General features: G+C 34.2%; 4 protein-coding genes across 5 annotated transcripts; 3 read left to right on the forward strand and 1 right to left on the reverse strand.

The window, feature by feature from the left end:
* Positions 1-904: 904 nt before the first annotated feature.
* On the forward strand, positions 905-3,009 carry LOC124439987 (EF-hand calcium-binding domain-containing protein 1-like). 2 transcript variants are annotated; one of them, XM_046990294.1, is made up of 7 exons: positions 905-1,043; positions 1,382-1,519; positions 1,689-1,793; positions 2,123-2,208; positions 2,286-2,351; positions 2,606-2,710; positions 2,815-3,009. In XM_046990294.1, the coding sequence occupies exons 1-7, from the start codon at positions 977-979 to the stop codon at positions 2,854-2,856; spliced, it is 609 nt and encodes a 202-aa protein (XP_046846250.1). In that variant the 5' UTR covers positions 905-976; the 3' UTR covers positions 2,857-3,009. The 2 variants fall into 2 exon arrangements, with proteins under 2 accessions (XP_046846250.1, XP_046846251.1); XM_046990295.1 differs by having other exon boundaries at positions 1,689-1,769.
* A 1,577-nt stretch (positions 3,010-4,586) lies between these two features.
* LOC124440504 lies at positions 4,587-6,842 on the forward strand. The gene is made up of 2 exons (XM_046990896.1): positions 4,587-4,818; positions 6,443-6,842. Exons 1-2 carry the CDS (start codon positions 4,587-4,589, stop codon positions 6,670-6,672), a joined length of 462 nt encoding a protein of 153 aa, XP_046846852.1. The 3' UTR covers positions 6,673-6,842.
* LOC124439986 lies at positions 6,668-8,215 on the reverse strand. Its single transcript, XM_046990293.1, has 4 exons — positions 7,985-8,215; positions 7,619-7,901; positions 7,370-7,477; positions 6,668-7,233 (listed from the first exon to the last, which is right to left on the reverse strand). Exons 1-4 carry the CDS (start codon positions 8,170-8,172, stop codon positions 7,009-7,011), a joined length of 804 nt encoding a protein of 267 aa, XP_046846249.1. The 5' UTR covers positions 8,173-8,215; the 3' UTR covers positions 6,668-7,008.
* A 1,742-nt stretch (positions 8,216-9,957) lies between these two features.
* Positions 9,958-11,290, forward strand: LOC124439985. Its single transcript, XM_046990292.1, has one exon. It carries the CDS (start codon positions 10,170-10,172, stop codon positions 11,025-11,027), a length of 858 nt encoding a protein of 285 aa, XP_046846248.1. The 5' UTR covers positions 9,958-10,169; the 3' UTR covers positions 11,028-11,290.
* Positions 11,291-17,606: the final 6,316 nt, after the last annotated feature.

Genomic DNA, 17,606 nt, shown 5'->3' on the forward strand with positions numbered 1-17,606 from the left:
TAAAATTAATTGATTGGGCAAAACTCCCAATTTCAATTAATTGATTGGGCAGACCAATTTAATTGCAATCAATTATTGACAACCCCTGCAATCCAGGGTGTAGTGAGTCCAGGGCACAGTATAGAAACCTAGAAAAAAACTGTCGTCGTGCAACTTGGTGCTGTATATTTAATTAGATTACCGGCTTCGGCTGGCTGCGGATAGCCACCTCAGCGCTCCTATTGGTTAGAAAATTTACTGGCTGCCACTATACTAATCACATGAGTAATAAGATATGCACTACAAAAAATATTTCTATAGAGTCGGACTACTGTTTGTTACTATCCTGTATCCAGGGTCGAGATTTGCCCATTTCCCCATGACGAAATGACCTAAGATAATAAGATATCACCTAGGACAAACTTTCAAATTGAGTTTCTGTTGGTTTCCTTTTCTCTTAAATCCACAAACCAATCAAACGTCATCCACTACAAAGGTATTCTCCACCAATCAAAAGTAAAAATTCACAAAGCATTGTAGAAGGCTCATAAATCATTTGTTGTAAATTCTTTCATGGTACATATTTGTGTTCAATGGTTTTTATATGCCATGACATTGTTTCATCTACGAATATGATTGGAGATCATGCATGTGACAGAAAATCTTTAGTTTATTCATCCTTCACGAAAGACTCTTTTCTCTGCCATGGTAAATCATTTATTGTAAGCAAGAGAAAAAGTTATGTTAAATGAAATATATGTTTAAAGAAAAAAATGTGAAAAACTCATATATTTTGCCTATATATTTAGAGTTTTAGACACTTTCTTGTCATCAATGAAATGAATGATTGAGAATGAATAGTTTTGTGGAAAGGACATGAAGTAAAGTTAATACTAAAGAGCCCGCAATGTTTGCGGACAACCTTGACAACGGCCTTCACAACAAGACGCTGAGCTGGTCATAATTGAAACCTCTGTAAAATAAGTATAAATTTAAGATGACTAGCCTCACTGTAAAGAAGAATCAAGCAAAAATAGCAGAGGGTATTTACAAGCAAACACACTGTACGTATTTGAATAAAACTGGGGACAGAACGTAACACGATTGTTTCGTCAATTCGATGTTGTCGAGTGATAAGAGATTATGACAAGTGGTGATTTCATTAAAAATGATGACATTAGCTGTGGAAGAAATTGTTAGAATGGCACACAGTATTTAACATCGCATTGTTGATTCTCTACAATTTTTCCTTGAAAATAAATCATATAAATTGCTCTTGTTACTTGATAACGCAGTTGTCCTCTCTAGACTTGATATTATTAGATAATGCAAATGTCTAAGGATTTGCAATAAAAATGTTCTCCTTCAAATCCATGAATGATGTTTCCATTGCTTATCACAGTCACAAAAACAGAGGTAGAGAATTTGCTGATGATATTTCGTGAAAGAGCGAACCAGAAAGAGAAGCTTGACCGAACAAAATTTCGGGATATTCTTCATAACACATTTGGAATGACAGATGACTTTCTTATGGATGGCGGTGAGTAAACAAGAATGTGCATCTCATAACGTTTAAGCATATCATATTAGCGACGAAAGCCCACTTTTATTTTTCTCCATCCATTTATTTTACGATTGAACACCAAAGCGAGAGCTAGAATTTTTTAAGCTGAAACAAATGATAATTTTCCTGGACTTTTTTCATTCAGTGTTTAGAGCTTTTGATAAAGATAATGATAGTAATATCAACATGGAAGAATGGATCCTTGGTTTGTCAGTTTTTCTACGAGGTACCATGGAGGAAAAAATGCACTGTAATTATTCTTATTGATATCTATAAATTCATATTTAAGAACTAAAGCTCAAAGACAGTAACTTTCAATGCTGGGTAGTTACCACTAAGTCTTTGATTTTTAAATTTAATCAATGATTACGAAAAAGTGGTGACAGATTTGCTGTCTTACCCTTGCAAATATTATTAATGAATCTCTCTTCTTAAGGAAATGCAAACCAAATAACACACATTTAAAAAGTATTTCTGTCTAAATAAAATATGTATAACTATGTACTTTCATACCCTAACATATTATCTACCCGTTGAAGATTAGAAACGGACAGTAAAATTTACACCATTGAATTTCAGACTGCTTCGAGGTGTATGACTTAAACAGCGATGGTTACATATCACGCGAAGAGATATTTCAAATGCTGAAGTCAAGTTTGATTAAGGTATAGTTTGTCAGAACCGTATAATTTTTCAAGACAAGCATCGGTACCTAAACATTTGGACATCGTTCACTTTATAGCAACCAACGGAAGAAGATCCCGATGAAGGTGTGAAAGAATTAGTTGAAATCGTGCTGAAGCTGGTGGTACATATAATTTATAGAATATTCGTACTTATTAAACAGTAGCGTAGCTAGCATCGATGATTGTTGTATCTTCATATACGCATGTTATAAGGCACATTGATGCTAATTTCGAAAACTAAAAATGAAGATCGATTTCAAATTATTACCTCAGAACATGAAAATATAAATATTGCCCCCCCGCCCCAATTATCAAGCTGGCTATGTAACTGCATGCTTTCGAATAGTGTTTGTTTTAAAAAAAAATCTTTATGCAGGATCATGGCAATGTTGGAAAATTATCTTTCAAGGACTTTGAAATGGTTGTAAACAAAGAGCCTCTCCTTTTAGAAGCTTTTGGTCCTTGCTTACCTGATGCTAAGGTAATTGTTATTTAAGTAACATTCTGCTCGTCTTCATTATGTGTCAAAACAGTTTGGGGTATTGACTATCGTTTTTGACCGTATTGTTGTATTTTGTTTTGCAGGCTATCGATGATTTCAACACACAATTCACAGATACAACGTGATTATACCAATTTTTTGAGATCTGGCTACCGTCAAGCTTAGTTTCATGGATAGAAATCGTCGTACTATATCATATTTTCATTAAGACTTTTTATGATAATGTTACGAAAATGTACGGATTTCATTGAATGGAAAGAAACTGACTATGCATAAAATTTCTTTCTTTCTTTTTTTATTCTCAACTTCTTTAATGCATGTATATACAAGTGACGTGGTGTTTGTACATCTATGTACATCTATTTACATCTGTGTACAACTATGAGCATGGTAAGACGTTGTGATTATGAACAATAGCAATAGGCAGTGATATGTATCTTGACGTCATTTCTGCATGTATCTTCGTTGGCAATGTGTTGCTTAACTTTGCATATTTTTTCAGAATATATAATTTAACGCAACAATCATGATTATAAATTCATAGGAGGCAGATATATGATTTGGCTACTAAGTGGTTCGGACACAGTGTGACCAGACTTGGTAATTTTTAATACCAGAACTGCTCTGGTGAGCTTAGAAAGCCCCATTCGATTAAATAATTGCAGGATTTAGAACTTGGGGAATCATTCTACACGGATCAACGCATTTTTGATAAAAAATTATTCATGTATGGTCACACTGCTCGAAAATGTAGGTACTGTCGTCATGCAATCATGTGTTGAACAAGTGGTATACAGCTGTTTTTTCTAACTCTCAATTACTTATAAAGGGTGTATCAAAAAAACTGAACAGCTTGGAAAACATGGCCAAATCATATCTACTGTTGTGCAGTACCTCCCATTAGCACAGTATTTGTCGATAGCTCTGTTGATATCCCATATGTAACACTCTACCTATCTTTTTCAACATGCATTTACTGCATTCACACAATGTCAACCTGGATTCACATCAGTTTCGAGTTTATCTAGTTGTTTAATTTGAAACGGAGAAATATTTGGCAATCACGAAGCCATGTTAATCGCTCTCTTAAAAAATAGAAAACATTTTCGGGGCTTCTATTGAGTTATAGAAACATACGAGAAAGTTTGGAAGAAACGAAAAATTGCGTAGCAAGCACGAGCACTAAGTGCAAGTGTTTCAAAGGAACATACGAGAAAGTTTGGAAGAAACGAAAAATTGCGTAGCAAGCACGAGCACTAAGTGCAAGTGTTTCAAAGGAACACACGAGAAAGTTTGGAAGAAACGAAAAATTGTGTAGCAAGCACGAGCACTTATGGAGGGTGATCTCCGCCAAAATTAAAAGCCATATTTTCAATTGCTAATGCGCATTTTGTCCTTTGCAATGTGCATTTTGTCCTTTGCAATGTGCATTTTGTCTTGATCATATTGCATTCTGGAATTTCATAATCGGATTTTGTCCTGTTCAATTTCCGTTAAAACGCATTTTGTTATTGAACATTCCATTATGATGACGTAACATTATTCGTGACTCGCAGAACATCAAATTTTACTCGATCACATTATAATTTATTTATAATTATTTACCGCCAAAAATTGTTAATATCAATAAATTATACTGTTGCAATATTTTATGCAATAACTATCACGATCTTTGTCCTTCGAAGCAACTTTAGTATTCTGTAAAAAAGAAACGATTTTTTTGGTATGGGGGATGATAATGGAGCGAAAAATCGAGAGGCAGCAGCTTTGCTTCGCCGAGCAGCAAATTTGCTGAATCCAGACTCTTCTGGATCAGCAAGTCTTAGATCTTCATCGACTGCTCATGAGTTGCAAGATGTTGCAAGATCTAGCTGATGGAATGAATGAGTTTGGACTGGTTGATTTCCTTAAGAAACACAAAGATGTTATTCAACCACAGCTTTTTCCACAGTCAACTGCTTCTATTATTAATAAAGACGACTTAAAAAGAATTATTGAAATTGAAGAAGAAGAAGAAGGCGTTCATTGTAATCAACTGATGTTGTTTTTGAAACAATACATTGATCTAATTGATGGGACAACTAGTGGTAAGTGTTTTGGTAGAAAGGTGCAGGGAAGGTTGTAATTGGTTGTAGTCAGTCTATGTATGTGTTTTTTTTGTGTGAATATGGTTTGCTTTTTAATATTTGCACCATAGGCGTACGGGCACATATTTTTAGGGGGAGCTGGACTAAATTTGCCCGAATTATATGACGTCATATGACGTATGACGTCATAGATATTCTTATGTTGTCTCTGGCCATCTCAATTAATAAGCTAAAATCATTACAATTTGCTAAGAGGATGCTACGAAAGTAACTACATTTTATTTGATATTTGAAATTTTGTCATATATAACACTAGACGCAGAAGAAATTTAGTTAGTTAAATGTGCGACGATCTAAGACTAAAAGAAATAAGATTTACGATTACGTCGCTGTCCAAAATGTTAATTATCTTTTCCATGTCGTTCTTTAAAGTACTATTTGCATAGGCTCTTTCCACATTGATTAGGGCAATGCTGTTTAACCGTTTTGACCAATTGTACTTCGAAGATAGGTTTTAAGCGACGAAGAGCGCTAAAAGATCTTTCTGCTGAGCAGGATGTTGCCGGGATCGCGGCCAGAATCGAAAATACTTTGTAAGCCACAGGCAGGACTTCATGAACACCATTTTCTGCTGCATTCCTCGCACCAAACGCGATGTCGATACGGTCGTTTACGAGACGCCATATGTACGCTTTATTAGAGCTTGGCTACTAAATGTTTTCCCCTTGTGGATAATAGTTTCCTTGAACAACAATCATAGAGTGAATGGCACTAATCTAATCAATGGAATGGACAGTGCCTCTCCATACGAAGCCTAATTTTCATGCAAAATTAAAAATCACTTTTGGGGATCGCAGCGATTGTTAATCTATATATTAATGTATAACGGATAGCGTGTGGGAGACGATTTTTCGCAATTTCAAGACATTTCAAGACTTTTACTGACCTCAGCCCTTTTTTATAAATGGAGAACGTTATGTGGATAAATTTAATACCAAAAGCTTTGCTCTGATTGAAAATATCGGCGTTCGTGTTCGTTTAAAAGTTGTAAACACCGAATATATTCGTCGCAATATCGCTAGTAAATAGACCGATTTCTCGTGACGTAATTTGTTTATATTATAATGGGGCGGATGTAAAATTCTCCTATTATGTCGCAAGAAAAATTTTGCACCCAATCACTTTACGCGATTTTTTATTTTACCTCCTGAAATTTAAGTAATTTAAACAATTTAAAAACCATCCATTAAAAGACCGTTCACGCTCAAGAACCGAAGCAGTTTATGATCTAGAAATGATGTAGATTAATATTGAAAATTTAAAAACTGTAGTAAGTATCTTGCCAGAATATCATGTAAATGCTTGCCCGAATACACAAATTCTCGAGAAATTGGGGGGGCTGCAGCCCCCCCAGCCCACCCCCCCCGTACGCCTATGATTTGCACCACAACTGATTATATATCATATGTTGGAGCAGCAGTAACTTTATCTGTTTGAACAATATCAATGTCAGTAATATTTTCTTGCTTTTAAATTGGACCTTTGCTTTCTCCAAAAAAAACTTAAATGCTTGACTGTTTGAGGTACTAGTTATATTAATACTTTAATACTTGTCCATTCCTAGGGGCAAATCTTAAAGATCTGTTGTCTTTTTGGACTGGGTGTGATTTACTGCCTGCAAATGGTGCAATCCTGCATCTCAAAGTTGACAGAACAAAAGATCGTACTCTGCTGCCAGAAAGTAGAACTTGTTTTCATTTGTTAGTTCTTCCATGTTATGAAAACTTCGATGAATTGAAAGCTAAACTGGATAGGGCTTTGCAATTTGGTTCAAGAGGATTTACGAATATTTGATCTTGGAACAGTTTATACATTTCTTTCAGCAATAACATAGCTTGTTACAGCTAATATGGATGATGCACTAAATTGAAATATTTTTATTATTTGTTTTGGATATCATTTTTATAGTTAAAGACTTAAAGTGAATATGTTAATGTTTCATTAAATTTTGTTATGTCAGTGCATCAGCATTTATGTGCTAAAAAACATTTTCTGCTAAAATGTTGAAATAATCAACATAATGCAAAATTTATAGCCTTCGTTGCCATACATATCTTCTTTTGTATTATCTGAATTGACACCAATGAACAATAGGTCAAGTAGCTTTTCTTGTTTTGTGAGTTCACAATGTCACTCGTCTTCCTGGTGCAGTCTGGTATTTATAAACTGAAGCACCTCAATGTATATGTCAGCACCATTATGATTAGATGGCCTTAAAGGATTAATGGTTCTTTGCAGCTCATCAAGATCTATTTCATTCAATGGAATGTTGGTTTCTGGAAAAATCACTTGTTGCTGATCTGTTTCATGACATGCGTAGTTTTGTGTAAAGGTGGGTGGAAATTCTTGGTTTACCTTAGTGAATTGGAACATTAAATTAGATTCTGACTTCAATATACATCAATTAGCTTTGGACACAGGCTGATGATTATAATGTAAAGTGTAGTCTAAAAGTAAAGTCATGAGTTATTGCATAAAAATATAAAAATACCTGCTGTATATGGTTGTTTGAATTATTGGCTAAGCAAGATCCTTGGATCCATAGCTGTTCAGGTGATAGATTTCTTTCTGTTCTTATGGGAGATCTATTGTAACCTTCCTGGAAAATTTCCAAATTTCTGTTAATAATTGGACAAAACACATAATGCAATGAAAACACATGTTCTTCATTTGATGGATCCAATATTCCATTACTTTCCATATGATAGAATAAATGATAAAAAAGACTTGTACAACCAACAAAAAGATCTCGCCAAAAGCGCTCAATCCGTTGGTTGTGCACACTTCTTCCGGTAATATGACTGCCACGACCAGGTCCTCGTAAATGGTGGTTTAACATAAATTGAGCAATACCAACATTTTCACCTCCTTTATCAGTTCTTACTCTGGATGGCAGTCCATATTGAGATACACCAGATAGAAATAGTCTTAGAACAGTATCAGCTCGATTGTTTGTGCTACAGCGAATAAATACCAGCAAACGTGAATAGCCATCTATTCCTGCATGAGTCACAAATCTCCATCTAAAAATATGAAACTACTAGCACATTTGTATGCAAAACTGAGATTTATTAACGCCCCGAATAGGTATTTTTTAGTAGCCCACCTAATCAATTTGTGATTGCCATCAACATGCCAAAGTGACAAGGGGCTAGTAACATGATATTTACGTCTGTGCACTGCTGTAAGAGACAAAGCACGAAACAATGTACCCTGTGGATCAACTCTTCGCATCATTTCACGAATCCTATCCTGCTGAATTCGCAAACCTCTTGCTAACAGCAATCCTGACATACGTTTGTAGCCAAGATTGGGAAACTCGTTCGTTAAGTTTCTTATGACCAAAAACGCAAAATCCGATCTGGACTTCCTTCGAGGTCAGCAATACAACCCAAAATAGAGTTGCGAAGGAGTCTTACAAAGTATAACCTGTCTGCCATGTTTTAGGGTTGTAGACTTGTAGGTAAAACAATTGGTTTATTTTGTTTTCATTTATATTTCCGCATGAAGAAAATAAATTATAAATAAATTATAATGTGATCGAGTAAAATTTGATGTTCTGCGAGTCACGAATAATGTTACGTCATCATAATGGAATGTTCAATAACAAAATGCGTTTTAACGGAAATTGAACAGGACAAAATCCGATTATGAAATTCCAGAATGCAATATGATCAAGACAAAATGCACATTGCAAAGGACAAAATGCGCATTAGCAATTGAAAATATGGCTTTTAATTTTGGCGGAGATCACCCTCCATAAGCACTAAGTGCAAGTGTCATTTCGTAGTCATACGTGACTTGAAACCAACAAAACATTCAAAACAATTTTTTAAACGGCGAACGCCACTTCCGCAAAAATGGCACGCTTTGATTGGCTAAGGGGGTGTTTACATGAATCCGGAATGAGTTTCGATCCGGAATGAACTCATTCCACTTTAAATGAAATCCTATTGCATGTTTACATGAATGCGGAATGAGTCACAACTCGATCCGGATCGAGTTCATTCCTAGTTTCATTCCGGATCGAAATTTACTTGTTATCTCATGTAAACGCGAATTGAGTTTCATTCTGGAATGATATTGTGATTAATGACGAAGCACGCATGTGCCATGGGTATTGTCTTCCGGCAAATTGAAGCTCGTAAGCAAATAAAGAGGCTAAATGGGTTAAAATGAGTGCGAAGAAAAACAACAATTAGTTTCATGTAAACACGGATTGACATCACGTTTCGATCGGGATTGAAAGTCATTCCGGATTCATGTAAACACCCCCTAAGACCCGTTTCAAACGTCGCATTTTAGATGAGCCGAATAAATTTAAGGCTTCCTACAGTTACTAAGCAGGGGATTGCGGACAATTTCCATCCGCATATTGTGGTCATGTCGAGTGGATGTTTTTAAGTAAACGCCTGGCTGCGCTGGTTTAATTGAAGATTTTATCAGAAAAAGTCACCGAACTGAAAAAAAGATACGGTCAATTTCTTAAAAATTAGACGTTAAAAGTGTAAAAGAAAACGAAACATAGTTACCATAACAACGCAAACAATTATCCTATTCAAGCATCTTTAGACTTTTCTGCCATTCATATTTCCAAAGTTTGAGTGTGTTTGATCAAAATAATGTTGTAAGTGGAGGCTACCTGAAACACTTGAATCTCGCCTCGGAAAGATATTTGCCGGTCAAATATTTTCCAGTAATGGACTGACGGTCCAATCCACGTAGATGGGATGACAACTATTAATTATTAAAACCCCAGCAGCAGTTGCACCTGCCTTCTTTGATATTTTATAGTTTCTGCTCTAGCATTTGTGATTTCTCGTTTGAATCAACATCGAAATTTGTTGTGTAAACTACATAAGGCAATATTTTTCTTCTAGTTTAACCATTTTCAGCATATCAATCAATCTTCTTTCAGTTATTTATGTTATATAACATTTAATCGACTATCCACTTCACAATCATTAATAATAGACGCATTTTTGAAATTAGTCTCCTGGCTAGGCATTTGTTAGCATCTGTCTTGTCTCCAGCCTTGAACGTAATTATGCTACCACCTATGTTTATCAAACATTTAAAATATGTTGTGTACGCGTATGAAACACGAATCTTTCAATTGTTTGATTGGCTCGGTCGTCAACATTTTACCAGACATGACAGGTGAATAACTTTAAAATTGATGCTAATTTTCTCATACTGCAAATTTGTCAGTATATGCAACACATCTCAATGCAAACTTTGCATCTTGCTGCGGCCTACACAATTTTGGTGAAAGGTTTCTTCATCTTCAAATGATGAATTCATCCAAGCTGGCAAGCATTGTTTTATTGTTGATCTTTAATTGGACATTTTTTTGTGCAGGAATATTTCTAAATTCCGTTGTTATCATCAGTATACGGCGATCATCACAACTGCGGAAAAAGCTTTGTTATTTCATGATATGTCTGTTGTCTTGTGCTGACTTCGCTGTTGTTGTAATTATTCATCCATCTATCGCGTGGATCGCTTATTATTATGGAGAGAAGTATAAAACTAACGAAATTATCTTTCGAAGTGTCTTTTTCGTCGTACTAGGTATTTCAGTTTTGATGGTATTGACACTGAACATCGAACGATTCTTGGCAGTCAAATTTCCTTTTTTTCATCAAACGCAAGTAACAAAAAAGAGTTTAATAGCTTTCGCTGCATGCCTGGTATGTTTTTTCGTTCTTCTACAAAGTCTCGTTTGGTTGAACATTATACAGAGCACATTGTACATTACTCTTCCTCTGTTCTCAGTTATCCTTGTTTACTTAAACTTTGAAATGTATAAAATTGCAAGATCAAAAGAAAGAAACATGGCACGCATGAATTCAATGGACAATAGTACAAGGAATTATCAGAAGACATCAGTGCCAACGTTTTTGATTGTCATCTTGTTAATGTTTTTCATGCTTCCTCGTGCTGTAACATCCGCGTACATTAGCTACAGTTCAAATATAACTTTTCACAAAATACTAAAAGTTCATCTTGAACTTTGGAGTAACACCATTATGGCTATGAGCTCATCTTTTAATTGTCTGGTGTTTTTTTGGAAAATTTCAATATTGCGTCGTGAAGGATTAAAGATTGTCGGGAAACTAAATTTTTGCAAAACATTAGAGGAATGAACTTAGTTGTTGTTAATGACTCTAATCGAAAATAAACGTCAATTCGAAAATATGTTTCACAATGTCGTAATATTTCGTATAAATGTTAGCACATTGCAAAAATAAGTATTATGCAGCCCCAACGCATGCAGGGAACAGCTAACTAAAATATTTATTAGAGAAAGAAATGATAATCTATAAAAATGTTGTTAGGTTATAATTTGTTATTAACTTTTTTAACTGTAAACAAATTCAAACAAAAAAAGTTGTTTCGCTCTTCTAAATCCACATATCAGAAATCCTGTATATCAGAAAAATATTATGCAAGAGACTATATGAAAATATTAAGCTGGACCTTAATTCGAGTAGTAATTTGCGAAACACCTAAATCTTGTTTTTATTACACTAAAACAATCGTGAATGAGTAAGTAAAGTCCTTCCACTCCTCTTCCTTGTAAACGAGACAAGTCTTCTCTAAAGCAGAGAGCTAGAGCTTTACGCTGAAAGTCCTGGGCTTGTGACCGATATAGCGGAGTTAAAACGTGAAAGGACACTTTCTTCAATTTTTTCAATCCCAAACTTCTATTACTTCTCGTCTTCTTGCTTCACTTAAACAACCTAAAACCACTAAAACCAGTCGACAATACGCGATCTCAACTATATAGAAAAAATGACACAAAGGTGTTTCGCATATTACTACTCGCATTTAGTTTGCTCAACTTAATATTTTTATGTAGTTTCTGTAAGAGCAATCGATTGTGCACTTTATTAATTGATTATGGAATAGATGATCTTCATTCATCATTTTTATCATGTATTCTATACACAATTGCATTTTATTTAAAGTTAGTGTATTTGCAGGTAACATTAATTGTCTCTTTATAATTCTTTGTCGAGGGATAGATAATTTTGGAGTGCAGTTTTATTTATTGATTTAATTTTATTGGTATTTCTTGCCATATTTGTACAGCGTATTCAAGTCCAGGCCAGATTGTACACACTTTTAAATGTTCTTCTGCTCTACAACAGTTGTTCTACGGAAAACGGAGGGAACATAGTTCCTTATTGGTCTTTTCATATAAATAACTGAGCATGATTATTCCACTTGAGATCATTACTCAATTGGACTTCAAAGTGTTTATAACAACTTAATCTTTCAATCAAATTATTACCAATATTATCATAGGTCTCATTATTGGTATGCAACATCAAGTTCATTGCTTTCGTTTTGATTTATTAAAAATTGATACACTTCATCCACTATGTGATTTATTTTGTTCTTAGATGCCAGACCAATATTAAGGTATTTGTCATAACATAGAATAGGATGACATTAAATTTAGTTGGAATACCACCATTGGAAGATTTCGAGTCAGAAAATGCACCATCTATTCTGACAGACTTTTTCTAATAAAAAGGAAGGCAGAAATCCAATTTAGCTGTACATGGTGATTATCGAGTTTGATCAGAGCTCATTCACAACAACCCAACGGTCAAAACAATCAAATCTGGGCGCAGGCATTCCTCGTGTCAAGTGCTTCGTTAACTGGTTGCAGCAAAAATTAAAATGTGTCTTTGGTAGAAAAGTACACTATCGACTTTCAATTTTCCCTGCGAGTTGTAAGAAAGTCTTCATGATCTTAGCTAAGCTACATATCAAATATTTTCGATGCGGATTTGTAGATCACTTCATAGAGATTGTAGCGGGGTGACGTTTGGTACAAGACATATATCATTGATTTAATAGTTAGAGGAATTATCCTTCTCTAATGAACCAATTATGTCCTGAAGAAACATGAAGAGTTCTAGAGCATATTCTCTCAATAACCTGCAGGACCGTACCTAGAACGTTGATTGGTTGCTTATTTATATATTACGTTGTGCCCGACTGATTTCTTTTTGAAAGTGAATTGTCTTTAAAACATTTTCACAGAAGTAAAAAACTGAAAAACACTTCTTCAGAAACAAAGAAATCTTTTGACACTTGTTGAACTGAGCAAGAAGATAATAAGGGTATAAAGTTTTCTGTTATGTTTAACAAATTTTAGTATCTTTATGTTTGCATTACTTCCCAGACATTAACGGTCACTGCAGAACTGCTGTTGAGTATTTTGACTCATAAGGCTTTTTATTTGTTCAATCCATTTACTTGTGTTGGTCTGATCTAGTGCTGGAACTTCGTGAGTACGATAGTACAATTTTACTAATTCAATTTTCTTATGAATTTTATTCCTCCAATATTTATACATAACTTCTTTCTTGTCTTGTCTTTGGAATACAGATTGGCTTTTCTTAATCCATATCTTCATTTGCCATCCAACGACGATCAGTGCAATGAATTCTTACTGTCTTTTTGAGTTTTAGCAGATAAAAATTAATACCTTAATTACATATTATCTGTAATGGTTGTAATGAAGAAATTGAATTTTCGCTCACAGGGGTAAAGTAAAAACTCGGTCCCAATCTTTCTTGGTCATCTGTTGCTCAAATTCTTGCCAAAGTTCTTTCTCTCATATCACGAGTCTTAATTTTTTGAGACATTGTTGTTGGTCGAATTAACACATATTTTTGCTTACGATTATCTGATGTAAATCATCAATTGGGTTAAGTTCTTCAATTTCAATCCAGTGGTTGTAAAATTAAAAGACCCAGTAACAATTAATATTTGCACTTGGTTGTTGAGCTAATAAGTTGTCGAGATTTTGTTCGATGTGTTGTAGCAAAATAGTATTATCAGCTTCTCGTTTGGAAGTTGTGGTAAATTACAAATTGTAGATGAAATATCCGAGAATAAGGTTTTATTGAGATCTATATTAGCATTTTACGTCGTGTATATGATATTAAACTAATCTCTTAAAAGGGAGCTTATTATTTACGATGATGCACAGACCTCCACTTTGCACCAGACAAAGATTTACCGTGAATGTCAGTGTGCCTATTTTGTTATGAAGGTACCAACAAGTGTTTTTTCTGAACAACAACAAACCAACCCTCTTGGTGGATACATGAACTTGGAGATGTCTACGTAGATGTCCACTCGTCTTTTAAATCCATGGTTTAGTCAAAAAATCCCGTCAACTATTCAATGTCCTCAAACATTAAATCTTGTTGACTGTCGAAGTATATGTAGAAAGACACATGGAGAATTCCACAAGAGAAAATTATGTCCTGCAGCTTAAACTTCTTAAGTTCTTCTGATGCGATGGATGGAAGTACCTCAAAAAAAGAACAGAGATAAAAGATATAGTTATCATCATTAAAATTGCAAAAAGATAAATAAAAGTAGGCTTCTTAAAGATACCATTTATATGAGTAATGGTCATTTCAAAAAAAAGAAAAAACCTTCATTACTCATTAGTAAACTATTTAGAAATTGATATATATTTGCTCATCAAATAAGAGGATTAAAAATACATAAACATAACGACAATACCAAAAAAGTTTCAATTTTGAAGTGCAAACAACCTCGTCTCGTTGTTTTCAATGCAAATGTTATACGGTTTTAGCAGTTCTTTTGAACATTTTTACTCATTCTCTGAGAATGATATTACTGATATGTAAATAACTTATAACTTCCGATTCTGATGAAGGCTCGAAGCACCGAGTCGAAAGCTCAATAAAATTATTTATAAAATGCGGAGAAACTCTTACTTTCAAACAAGATACATAGTGCATTTTTCCAATGCCATAGTAAGAATGGCAAAAAAACATGAAACACACCTGTTTTACGTTTTTATGACACAAAAATAGTAATTCATGTTTTCTGTCAAACTATTCTCGCCATTAGCAAGTACAAATATAAACGCGTTAGCAAGTACTTGTCATATGATCTCAAAAGCACAAGATTTATTAGGTATTTAAAATAAACAACAAAATTTTTTATTGTAAGTCATTATTTTAAGTCGAAACATGTTTATAATAAGAAATTTTGTCGTTTATTATTAATACTTGTCAATTGTTCTCGTGAGTGAGTGAGTGAGTGGCTGCGGACTTGCCTATAAATTCTTACCTGTGAGAAGACTGCTAACTCAAGGAGACGTGTATTCATCGAGGGAAAATTTAATGTCAAATCATTAAAACGAAATTAAATTACTATATGTTGACAACTGTCAACTATTAAAACCCTAGCAGCTGTTACACTTACTATCTTGAGCAATTCATATCGCGTAGTTATTGCTCTACCATTTATCGTTCAACTAATTTTGACTCGTAGCTAATCCAAACTACATAAGGCCGTATTTTTCTTTTGATGTCACTATTCGCAAGAGTTTGGTAGTATTTAAACAATATGTAAAGCTTCTTGTTTTTCAACTTCACTACCAGTTACATGAAAAATGAATCATTAAAATGCACGAATTTAATTTAGTTTCCAGTCTGGGCATTGGTCACATGGTAAATGACAGAGTCACTAACACAGTATCACCTGTCTCGATTTTTCTACTTAAATTTGCCAGCATTTATTGTCATTTCATTTGCACTTTAATCTAGAGCTCATGAACTTCTTGTTCTTCTTATCCTGTTTGTTAACATTTTTAATAACAAGTGACCAATCTTTATACGTTAATAATTGCCAAAAGAATTAGACTTCGTGCTTAACTGATGCAAACATCTGTTCACGTTTTCATGTTCAAACTATGGTTCTGTCTACGCTTGTAAGCATTGTTCTATTGTGGATCTTTAATTGGACATTTTTTTGTGCAGGAATATTTCTAAATTCCGTTGTTATCATCAGTATACGACGATCGTCACAACTGCGGAAAAAACTTTGTTATTTCATGATATGTCTGTTGTCTTGTGCTGACTTCGCTGTTGTCGTAATTATTCATCAATCTATCGTATGGATGGCTTATTATTATGGAGAGAACTATAAAATTCGCAAAATGAAGATTTTTATTGTTTTTTTCATCGTACAAGGTATTTCATCTGTGATGGTATTGACACTGAACATCGAACGATTCTTGGCAATCAAATTTCCTTTTTTTCATCAAAAGCAAGTAACAAAAGAGAGAATAATAGGTTTCACTGCATGCTCGGTGTGTTTATTTGCTCTTTCGCAAAGTCTGGTTTGGCTTCACATTATACCAAATATATCATACATTTATCTTCCATTGATCTCAGCTACCGTAATTTATTTAAATTTTGAAATGTATAAAATCGCAAGATCAAAAGAAAAACGCCTTTCTCCAATGAACTCGATGAACAATAGTAGAAAGAATTCTCATAAGACATCAGTGCCAACTTTTCTAATTGTCGTATGTTTAGTGGTTTTTACACTTCCTCGCGCTGCTTTGTCTGCTTACACTAAAAATATACAACCCACGTTGGATGTTCATCTTCAACTTTGGAGTTGCACCCTTCTAGCAATGAACTCCTCTTTAAATTGTCTGGTGTTTTTTTGGAAAAATTCCATATTACGTCGTGAAGGATTAAAGATTGTCAGGAAACTAAATTTTTGCAAAAGATTAACGATAATGAACGCAGTTGTTGATGCAACTTTTCCGCAACATTGAAATCATGATGAAAATATTAGTGATTGTATAAAAAACCTGTAAAACAGCATAAAGGGAATCTTAACTTAAAAATCTTACAATTTGCTATGTTGAGTTAACTCTACAGTATTCTTACCAATAAACTATTGTTAATTTATTGACGTGAACTTATCATTGCAAAGATTCAATGATATTATTGCTATCATGCTTACTGTTTGACAGTATATATATTGTATATATGTACATAAAAAAGTCAAGAAGCTTATTGCCATGTGTTTTGAATTCTGCATGCAATAAATTTTTGCAAACATTTACTGTACGCTAGAGTTATTGGATTAAAGTCTAGAGTGTTTGGGTGTAAGATTTGGCTTCAAATATTTGCTTTGCAGGTAGTGTTCCATGTATTTTAGTTCAAAGTATTTTTCCGACAGGCGACAAAGCGACAAACGCACAAAACGGTGTTTTTCGTCATCGCTCGTATGTCCGACTATCCCCGAGGATAACAAGTAACATACCAATGCTATATAGCATGGTGTTTAGTTACTGGCGTAAAAATGAGCAGCGGCTACCCACAAAAATAAACAACAGCATTATTCTCTTTCAAAATTTGGATTTCCTTTACATTTTTTCCTCTAATAATTTATTAGAGGTTATAGTTTGTGATAAAGTCCGTTGTAGCACCTGTACAAAATCATTTTTAACTAAAACACAGTTGCACAGGACAGTAGCATAAGGGTAGTAACCACCCAGCTAATCGAATACTTGGGTAAATTATACAATTACTTGACAAAGTAAACGTCATCATTGTGTGATATTTCTGTACCGCAGGTAACTGATGATAAAATAACTGTTTCACCGACATGATTCGATTGATCAGTCAGTAGAATACTATCCATGTCGTTATAAAAAAGAATAAGACGAAGGGTTGAATGCGCTCCATACATGCGCAAGCGCAAAATCTTTTGGGATTGGGAAACGCAGCCGAAGATAAAATTAACGAAAAAATCAAAGGGGATGCGTTTTTTTAAAACTTCTATCTTCACACTGTAATTTTACAACATTAAAATATCATTCAACAACTTATAGTAGTATAGTGTTTTGGAGGAACATA

This window comes from Xenia sp. Carnegie-2017, unplaced genomic scaffold (genome assembly GCF_021976095.1).
Source record: "Xenia sp. Carnegie-2017 unplaced genomic scaffold, XeniaSp_v1 HiC_scaffold_2, whole genome shotgun sequence".
In the NCBI taxonomy this organism is placed as follows: domain Eukaryota; kingdom Metazoa; phylum Cnidaria; class Anthozoa; order Malacalcyonacea; family Xeniidae; genus Xenia; species Xenia sp. Carnegie-2017.

Excerpts from the sequence above, each read along its gene's own strand:
- LOC124439987 (XM_046990294.1), top strand. The coding sequence starts at position 977 with ATGACTAGCCTCACTGTAAAGAAGAATCAAGCAAAAATAGCAGAGGGT. Across the intron at positions 2,352-2,605 it reads AAATCGTGCTGAAGCTGGTG|GATCATGGCAATGTTGGAAA; the intron begins GTACATATAATT and ends ATCTTTATGCAG. Across the intron at positions 2,711-2,814 it reads CTTGCTTACCTGATGCTAAG|GCTATCGATGATTTCAACAC; the intron begins GTAATTGTTATT and ends TTTGTTTTGCAG.
- LOC124440504 (XM_046990896.1), top strand. The coding sequence starts at position 4,587 with ATGTTGCAAGATCTAGCTGATGGAATGAATGAGTTTGGACTGGTTGAT. Across the intron at positions 4,819-6,442 it reads AATTGATGGGACAACTAGTG|GGGCAAATCTTAAAGATCTG; the intron begins GTAAGTGTTTTG and ends GTCCATTCCTAG.
- LOC124439986 (XM_046990293.1), bottom strand. The coding sequence starts at position 8,172 with ATGTCAGGATTGCTGTTAGCAAGAGGTTTGCGAATTCAGCAGGATAGG. Across the intron at positions 7,902-7,984 it reads GGCAATCACAAATTGATTAG|ATGGAGATTTGTGACTCATG; the intron begins GTGGGCTACTAA and ends TCATATTTTTAG. Across the intron at positions 7,234-7,369 it reads CAAACAACCATATACAGCAG|GTAAACCAAGAATTTCCACC; the intron begins GTATTTTTATAT and ends CAATTCACTAAG.
- LOC124439985 (XM_046990292.1), top strand. The coding sequence starts at position 10,170 with ATGATGAATTCATCCAAGCTGGCAAGCATTGTTTTATTGTTGATCTTT.